Here is a 10,200-nt window from a genome sequence, read left to right on the forward strand (position 1 = left end):
TATAGAAAACTAATTTATTAATTCCACTGTGATTGCATTAATATAATAGCTCTTGGCCCCATATTGGCAAGTTCCTATGACTTGGGCACACTTAACTTTGCCAACCTTCTTGCCTCCAGCTGGGTTAGTGTTAAACCCACAGGAGAACAGATCACGTAAAGAGGTCACTCCACTGTAGTCAGAAGTCTTGTCTTAAAACTACTCATGAGTGATCTGTGATAACCTGACTGACCTGAGGCTTAATCCAGCTCCAATGCACAACTGTTTGTTATTACAGAGACTGTAGTCAGGGCAGTAAGGTTTAGCCAGTAGATAACAATAAGCAGCTGGGGACTTTATATGTTCAGTAACATCTAGAAGTTGTCTGACTTGGTTGACAGACAAGATTCCCAACTGGGTAGAAAAAACCTCTCAAACAAGAAATACAGGCCTGAGCCTCCACTTCTATGTACATTTCTTTGGAGACTGTGCACCTCTCCAAAACGCTTATTTGTCTCTGGTACCTCGCCTTACAAGTTGCCTCACAACTGTGCCAGTTGTTCGTGTCTCTGTGTGATGAATTAAACAAGCTGAAAACCAAGCATTCCCTCAAACACAAATCATCTTGCAACTGAATCAGTTTCTCAGTATTAGGATTAATGTCAGCACCCAGAAGTAAGCAAGGCCATTTTGTGATCACCACAGCCTAAAACATAACCTTTAGATAAGCTGAACACAGGAAATGAGATGGGAAAAAAAAGCTTTTTTGTGAAACCAGAGATACTAACCCTGGAATTTTGTGGACTGCACCATTAGTAGATGTCCCAGAAGCAACGGTTCCACTCCCACCGATTACAACCATACCTAAAATTTTCAACAGGGATGAAACATATTCAGAAACACTCCTAACTGTATTGCCAATTTAATAAATTTTTTATCAAACAGAACCACAATACCCAGACTATTCAAATTACTGATATCCTGAAATACAGAAAAGTCATACTCTTAAAGAAAACAAGCTCTTTAAAACACATTTGGAAACTTTGGATGATTACAAGATTACAAGAGCTCAAAAAGGAATCAAAACCAGTGAGTGACACAGTGTTCAGAGCTATACATTACTGTTGCACAAGCAGCCACTGTCTCCTGATAAACACCTCTGTTAACCAGTAGAGAACAAGTGCCCGGTGTCACCACACCCTGCCACAGCACCATCAGAACAACAAGGTTTGAAAGTTAAAAATGGTACTTGAGAGACATTAAAAAAAGTCAGAAGGTTGAGCTTAAATTTGGCAGAAGGTGAAATACTGCCTACCAAAGTAACAAAGAATTACATGACAGGCAATCAAACATGTGGATGAGCCTACCCCTTGCTAATTGTGTGCTGATAAGGAAGCCTCACATTACAGAAGCTTAGATTGCCACTTGGAACAGGATTTGGGATCAGCTCCTTCTCCACAGAGCAAGACTTCACCTCTTTAAGGCAGAACTTGCTGCTGGCATCAAACTCCAGTACAAAGCGAGATCCAAGAAGCAGAATGCAAAGAGCTGAATTCTGGTTCTCTGACCTCACTGAGCAGTACCTCCTTCTCACAGTAAAGTTTCCTGAGCAGTAGAAGCTAAAAGCATAGAGGTACTGACTCTATGGCCAGTATGAGCCTCTGCAAAAAGACTGGAAGGGCATCAGTTCCTACCAATTTCCTAAATGCCTTCTGAGTGAAGACTCTTCCAAAATGTTAGTCAAGGAGACACTTCATACATAAAACAATGGGGTGAGGGACCTTGTATTACAAATATAAGCACCATCATTTACTACAAAACAGTTTAGGGCTACTTAATGATACATCAATTCCTGAATTGTATTTAGCACATTCCCCTCTCATCCTGACACTCCACAGTTTGAGATTTCTAGCATAGTGAAGACTGTGTATCCCAGTAAAGAAAGCTACCTAACAACTTAAGAATCTGGTAGGTTGCCCAACTTCTGTAGAACATTAATTGGTTATTAGTAGCATGGACTTGAAGCAAAGAAGAAAGATTCACACTTGAAACAACTCGTTAATTCTTGGTATTGCAAACACTTTCAGGCAAAAATTTCCGAATTGCTAAACTGAGAAAAATCCAGACTAAACCAAAAAGTGCAAGTTTCAAGGCTACAAAGTATAAAGCTTTGAAAGACATGAATCTGTAACTGCTTCAATCCTTTGCCTGCTCTGCTCATTACTCAGCTTATAGGCTTAGCAATTAACAGTCCTCAATCAGTAAACCTCTAGAAGTTTTTGGGACTACTACTACTAACCTGTTTTAAGCATAATAATTTCTGGACAAATTTATTGATTTAGTCAAAAGCCAGAATAGAAGAAGAATGAAAGCAAGCTTTATTTTATAAGTTTAAGGACTTTTTGACAAACACTGCTTTTGGCTGGCAATAGGACCAACTGTTTACTCATTTCTTCCACCACTGCAAAGCCTTTTGAGTTGCTCTGACAGATACCGAGGAGACTTGACCTAAGTTAACCATAATAAAGATAAAAATAATTATTCTTAATCAGTTTTCTAAGCATACACAGCTGCCCAAGCAATTATGTCACAGTATCTGAGGGAAATTCAGTAGGGCAATACACAAATAGCTAAGGGCAAAAAGTGAAACAAGGGGCTGTGCAGCCAGTGCAGTGGAAAAAAACCCAAAACCAAATCCCGCTTTCAGGCACTCCATCCTAACACATAAGTATCAGAATCTTGAAACCACTAAAAATAGGAAATAATGCCTATATGAAATACTTTTTTTTTTTAAATTCAGCATGATTTAATCTGTAGGGGAATGGGGTGTGTGTGTGTAAATCAACATCAGTTACCAAAAGTTGTTACCAATAGTATCATGATTATGAACACTTCTTCGTGAGATGGTCTGTTCTTCTGTACAAGATACTTTTTCAGGCCGTTTGTATGGTCCGCAGGATTTTGAAGAGTCTGGTACCACATTCTGTAATTATTTGGTGATTTGCATGAATAATATATTATGCATCATTAGAGACAAATTTAAAAATTCTACAATCAATACCTATAACCTACTACACAGGTATCAGATGCCCAATACTTAAATTATACAGCTGTACTGAAATCCTGCAAGTTGTTTCACTGAAAGAATGAAGACTGACTTCTGTTATTATATGGTGAAATGTTTTCCCTACTAGAAAGTTTTGTTCAAAGATTCTTCTTTGCTCAATTGACGGGGGGTGGGAAGCTTGTTCTTCAGCAAAATGAAGAAAATTTTCAAGCTAAAAAACCAACCAGATGAACTGAGCTTGTTTTACTAGTGTCAAGTCAAGATGTTATCTTGACTACGATACTGACTTGACATATTCCCAACTGAAAAACAGAATATGTATTAAAATGGTTCAGTAATGCAGTATTTCATATCCAAGAAACAATGAAGACAGTGTACAAACATGCAGAAATCTCCAATACGAATCCCAAAACAACAAAGTAACTTCACCACAACAGGCAAGTTTAATAGACAGCTGTACTAATCTGATGTGTTCACAGATCTGCATAAAGCCTCTCTTAACTATTTAAGGACCTTAATTGCTACTGTAAGATTTTCCTTTCAGAAATTTATACATGCATCAAAAAAATACATGCACTGCTTTGTTTAGTTTGAGAAGCCCTGTCCAAATTCAGAGCTTAAAAAAAAAAAAATAATTCCCACACCAAAAATGCTACCGTAGCAAGGTCAATACCAGCAGGATCTAAGAAATAAGAGCTAAGTACACACTCTTCCCAAGTCTGCTTAAGTCTGTGCTGTTTAACAAGCAAAACTGTTTTTTCTTCACATGTAAAGCACAACTTCAATATAAGCTGAAAGGAAGAGGCAATGCTGCATTACTGACTTTCTAAATCCCCCCTTCACCACCACCACTGCACTGTACCTTCCAGTAGTTTGGCTGACAGCTTTGATTAAGCCACTCTGAATACACCGAAAGAGATTTTTGGGTAGTTAAATCTTCATACGGAAACCCCATTCTTACAGCAAACAGGGAGGCTTGAAAAGCGACAACAAAACCAAAAGCATTAATTTATTCACATTTTTATATGTTTTTTGATAATGCATTCATGTAATGTAGAATTTCTGATTTCTAGATAACATTCTCCATGGAGATGAGAAATACGTCTTCAGGGAGCAGTATCAACCATTATAGTGATGTACAACTGCAGTTACAAATTCTCCCTTTACTGGCAATATCAAATTTCCTCAATTCACTATAACTATGTTAACACGATGTAAGTTTTACCATTGCAAGAGAAACAAATTCAACTCTGTTAATCAACTGGACACAAACAACCTGGAGCAAAAGTGGCCTGGGCCACGTGTCACAGAAATATTTAAATAAATGATACCAATAATAGTATTATTTTCCTTAAAAAGCTAGTCTTTCATGAAATGTTAGTAACATAGTGGCACAGTATTTGGCACTAAACCACTGATACTTGCAGAAATCAATCCACCACCTTACATCATACTACACTTCTTCCTCATAGCTTTAAAAGCGACTGCTTCCTCGTTCTGAAAATTAATATAGTATGTGTGAAGGGAGCAAAAGAAATACCAACACAAGCAATGAAAGAATGCTGGACTTCTAAGAATGGCTTTTATAATTAGGGAAAGGGAAAAGAAAAAAGATCAACCGTTCTTTCATCTTTTTTGCTGTAGATACCTTTGATACTACCTAGTAACAGATACTGTTGCTAGATTCAGATGCTTGAACAATTTATATTACCAATCCTTGATAACAATGTCACTATAATATACAGCTGAACAAGCTTCTCCAGTCCAAGAATCAAAATGAAAGCCTTCAATTATTTCTGGACAGCTTTTCTGTGTTTTTCTTAAAAACTGACAGAATTAAAGCCCCTTTGCACTCAGAGCAAAAAAACCCAGGCAGCTTCAATTAAACAGATATTTACTTTCTTGTTCCTCGAACAAACAGACAGGTGTTTTGTTTTTTCAGGGTTTTTTTTTTTTTTGGTTGGTTGGTTTTGTTTGGCATTTTTTTGTTGTTTGTTTGTTGTTTTTTAAGGTAAAAATTGTGGTTTTACACATTTGTCAGTCATTCTTTCATGATTTTTGAAGCCTTATCTCTATTCCAGGAAGCAGAGTTGGTCATTTTTGCTCTCTGAACTTTTCACTTGGATTATTAGTCTAAGTATTGTTAGGACAAAAAGGGAAAAGGTCAGGCACACTGATTATGAAACCTTCCTATCTACTGGAGACAAACCTGAACATTTCTTGGCAGATAACCAAAATTATTATTCTTTTCCTCACTTGTAATCATTCTGCACTGAATGTCCCTCACCAGACTCAGTTCTACACTGGTATGCATGGACTTTACTGCCATTGCTTTATGACCTTTCCTAAAGAACTTAGGCAATCAGTGGAGAAAGCAGCTCTTTTAGTACTGCAAGAACTGATCAGTGTGGTTTTCTGTATCTGATACAAAAGTTACACCAACTCATTTTTATGTACAACACTCATTATAAACCTTAGCTGTAAAAACACACCAGCTTTGGTTATATTCGGCTTACATCTACAATAGCAAGAATAAAAGACAACATCAGGCTTGACTTGCATGAGGGTTGTTTGATTTTGTTTTTTTTTTTTTTTTTTTTTTTACTCACATACTTCAATTTACTCCATAACGAGCAAAAGTTTTGTTAAGATGTAAAAGAAGATAGAGCCTTTTTTATTTTGATCAAAAACTGGATATCTGAATTATCCTGGAGAATGTACTGATAGAGCACAGCCTTCTTACAAACACCGAGGCAATTCAAATCACCACCACACCATCATCCTCTTCACCGAGTATGACTCAAACTTTCATTATAGCTTGCAATTAGCTAAAACCTGTTCACATATAGGTTACAGGATCAGCTTCCTTGTGCAATAAGATAACGGTGATTTCTTCACTTCCCCAATGTGAATTATTCAGAAAGCCTCTTTTTGCATGTTTTTTTGAGGGCAAAATAATGCAATTTATTACATTTTCATTTACTGGGTGAAAAAGATGCAACAATATGACTTCAGACTTCAAAGGTTATCAAATTTGAATGACTTAGTTCACTAGATAATTATTTCAGTGTTCACAGCCTCTGACTCAACTTTTAATTTTCAGACCTAGAACCTGCTCACTCTCACTATCAGACTTTTTTTTTATTATTTACTAGTTTTGTTTGTTTGGGGTTTTCTTGCAGAGATTGTATATATTTATATGAAAAAGGCTTTTATTCTAGCTAGCTTTTCTGGTGAAAATGTAAATACTTCTAGTTAGAAAAATAAACTGTCATTTCTCTCACATGCTGATTTGAAGGTTCAAGTGTATTCTTCTGAAGCTATAGCTCTATTTTCTCTTTATCAACCTTCACCTGCTAAAGACAACTATGGTTTCCTTTATCCAAGTTCCTATTTCCACAGAAAATGCATTCCTCCACAAGAAGTATTATGCTTTCTCAATTTGTCCACATTCATTCACCAACATTTACCACCATCTCCAATTTTTACTCAGCTATACCTTCAGCTTTCCTGTCTTTCTTTTGCCACTACTGCTAGATAGTTTCTTCTGAGGAAGTTCTCACTGCCAGCAAGGACTCAGCATAACAGCCTTGTCCACGTGACTCCATTATGCAAAGAGCTATGTTCTTAGGCTGAAAAATACATTTTAAATCAGCACTTTAATTCTTCCATTTCTTCATTTTCTTTATTTTTCCTGCTCATTTTACCAATCAAAAATTGAAAATATTTTGATAATCACCAGTGATGGGGAAAGGAGCATTATGAGCATTTCATCTTCCTCTATTTAACACCTGACCAATTTCTTTTTCAGCATCACCTATGAAATCTCTCTTACCAAAGCCATTTGTAACCTAATCATGACCAACTGCTCAGATTAAATAAATTGCAAATCTATCTCTCCTTTTCAGACCTTCTGTCAAACACTGTCCTCGCTTGCCTTTATTGCCCTGTTTTACTCCATCAAAAACCTGCTGTTGCACTTATTTCTCTATTATTCTGTACACATTAATTCCTTCAAGAATCTTTTATCTTTTCTTATCAATTTCAAAGCACTTGACTCACCCTTAATGCTCAGATGTCAATTCCCACACTTATCTCCACATTTCTGTCTGAGCAGGCAAATACATTTTAAAAGTCCTTAACTGTGAGCCAAGTAACCTTCCACTCACTGCTCATATACCTCCCTGGAATGTACATCTCTTTTGAAACCAGTATTATTCTAACAGCAGCACCTCATATTTTAAAAGCACAACTATTCCTCCAGTTTGATATTGCTCTTTTGTTGTACCTAGGAGTACATTCAAGTTCTCACTAATATTTTTAAACTGTGAAATAGTAGTAATTGTGCTCAATATATACTAAAATAGTAAAATATAACTATAGTGTCCATTAATTCTTTCATTCCTTTGAAAAAGTTACTCAATTACTCCATGGTTTTAAATGAAATATTTACACCTAACAGCTTCTATTGAGTCTTGTATCAAATCATCTTTGATACCTTCAATATCACTGATATCAGCAAAGCCATGGGATTACAAGTTAATATTTGAAGTTAAATTGGTGGAAAGACCATAAAATTGTATTTTTCTTTTCATGTCCAAATAATGGACTAAAATCTAATTCATACACACATAATAAGAGAATAAACACTTCTGATTTTTTTAACTAGATTAATTTGATTGTCAGGGAATCCTTCCACCTATATTACCAAGATGAATATATGGCAATTTTAACAGGAAGTTTTTTTAAGAAGAGGGTACAACTTGGAAAAAGTTAAGGGAATAATTACCTGACTCTCCCACTAATAACGTATGCTTTGTGTATTCAATGATCTTTCGTGCTACACCAATTGCATTTTTTACACGTCTGAGATCTGCAACTGCCCCAACTTCCATAGTGTTGCTGCAAACACGAAAAGTTCAAAAGTTATTAAAAATACAAGAATAATTGTACATTTTATTACACAAAATCTATTCTCATCTAAATTAGGAAGCTTGCTCCTAATATTGCTTTAATTGTTCTACGCCATAGACAGATGGCATCACACTAGTAGGGAAAAGCTTCACACATATATTGTTTCCTTTCACAGGCATGGGGATGTTGCTCAAGTAACAGTATCTCCATCCACAGCAGTATTTTCAGTAGAATAACTATTTTGTTACATAAATTCACAACATGAACCACACACTTGCAACTACTTTTTAATCAGGACAGCTTTAAACAGAAAGTAAGGCATAAAAGACAATTGCTCCAGAAGGGAAATATTTATGGAATGAATGCAAAGGGAAAGCTTGCAATGCTACAAAGCATCTGCTTTGCAACTGCTATATGTAGAGCTCAATTACTGCACTACATGTAAAGTTTCAATAACAAACAAGCTTAGCTACTCTTCCACCAAGTAGGTAAGTATTTTTCCTAGTTCCACAAGTTAACATATAACTTGTCCCACAGTTGGCCTTGAACCAACAAGATCTCTGTAACAACCCTTACATTAAAGTGTGTGCTAAAAATTACAGGGATCATTCTTTTCTCCATGTAGTTTCCTTACCCATCCATAATCATTGCGTCCAGTGTTGTTTCTCCACTTTCGTCTGGGCTTCCTCCATATCCCACACTCCCATCACATTGGTCAATCTCACACTGACCACAGCCTCTCTCAACTGCATCCAGCTCAGAACCTCCCAACTGTAATACTCTCCATGCTGTAATCAATACAAATAATTAAATGTCACCAGTGAAAAGGGTCTCCACTACTGCTTTAAAGAATGTTTTAAAGATCAATATAATGAAGATGCACTATAATTGAATAAAAGAAGTAAACTATAACTTACAAGTGAAGTAAAGTCAAAATACAAATACATTAAAAACAATTTAAAGCATTATTTTTCTAAATACTGGGGGGTTTTGCATATCTGGTTAGTGTTTCTGACTGAGAAATGAAGCATTTTCTCTAACTGGGAAGGTGTTGTTTACTAACAATCATCACAAGTATATTAAATAAACTCTGCCCAGAACCAACCATTACTTTATCACTGTTTACTTAAAGCATTTCAGGGGAATGGAAAGGTATAAGCAAACCTTTTATCTCAAAAAAAAAAAAAAAAAAAAAAAAAAAAAAGCTATAACTACCAGTCCTCAAAAGCTTCATATGAGAATACTAAGTGTCCAGCTGCAGAACAAAACCATCTAAACCATGGAGTAATCTAAAAGATCTAAACCCACATCAGTAACTACATAAGAACAAAAAGAAAGTGGAAATGGTACACAAGAAATTAAAATATCCACATTCTCCTATTCAACCCTGAGTCTTCCCTTCTTTCCAATCTAGCTTGTGGTACAGCTTTGTAAGACCTTACAGACGTGCCAAATGACATGACTTGAATAACCTGGGCCTGGAGGCTTTGCACATATGACATTTCACAAGGTTTGACCTCAGGCAAGATTTTCAAAGATGCCTGAGCTTGCTGCCATTGACAGTCGCAACCCTGCTACTTCTTCCTTGTGCTTGCTCCATTGCTCCATCATCTGTCAGACCCAGCACAAGGGAGGCAGCAGCAGCCAAGCTCTTGTTGGCAGAACTAAACTATTACACTATCTCAACCATCTCAAGAAGCCTCTTCTTCACAAATACAGCATGGAATTGCACGGAACCACCTGCACCAAAGAAAAAGGCTTAATACCTAGTATCCAACTCCACATATGCTTGTCTTTATTATAAATTTCAGTGTGAGGATTACTGCTTCAATTACTATATACTACTATTGCTGTGAGTAGCCTTAACACAAGCTTTCAAACACTGCAAAGCAAGAGCGTTGCAGTTTTTATGACCATATTTCACTTCTGACCTACACAAGGCATTATAGGTAACCCATTTCACTTGGAAAGCCTCCCTTATAAGGAGTTATTTACCACCCAACTATGTTAAAATAGCCTATGGGTCTCTTAAAATCAGTATCCACAATTAATTTACGTTGCCATAGGAAAAACCTGCTTTGACTGTCAACAGCACATCACAAAACAACACAGAGCTCTAAAAATAGAATGCTCAGAACTATCTAAATCTTTCAGGGCAAGAATGAATCTCAGAAGGGCACCATTAAAACCAAGTCACCATCGAGAATGGCCACAAGAGTGTAAACTGCATTACTTTTGAA

General features: G+C 36.4%; 1 protein-coding gene across 1 annotated transcript in view; it reads right to left on the reverse strand.

The window, feature by feature from the left end:
* The window catches only part of AGA (aspartylglucosaminidase), an 18,953-nt gene that overhangs the window by 7,206 nt on the left and 1,547 nt on the right, over nucleotides 1-10,200 (reverse strand). The window contains exons 2-7 of the mRNA XM_035897729.1: nucleotides 8,595-8,748; nucleotides 7,836-7,948; nucleotides 3,909-4,021; nucleotides 2,848-2,962; nucleotides 768-843; nucleotides 1-9 (exon numbers count right to left, since the gene is read on the reverse strand). The exon at nucleotides 1-9 is cut by the window's left edge and continues 102 nt beyond it. Coding sequence (XP_035753622.1) covers nucleotides 1-9; nucleotides 768-843; nucleotides 2,848-2,962; nucleotides 3,909-4,021; nucleotides 7,836-7,948; nucleotides 8,595-8,748 — 580 coding nt within the window. The remainder of the gene's footprint in view (nucleotides 10-767; nucleotides 844-2,847; nucleotides 2,963-3,908; nucleotides 4,022-7,835; nucleotides 7,949-8,594; nucleotides 8,749-10,200) is intronic.

The sequence above is a fragment of the Egretta garzetta genome, unplaced genomic scaffold (assembly GCF_000687185.1).
Source record: "Egretta garzetta isolate BGI_Z169 unplaced genomic scaffold, ASM68718v1 scaffold46, whole genome shotgun sequence".
NCBI classification, from domain to species: Eukaryota; Metazoa; Chordata; class Aves; order Pelecaniformes; family Ardeidae; genus Egretta; species Egretta garzetta.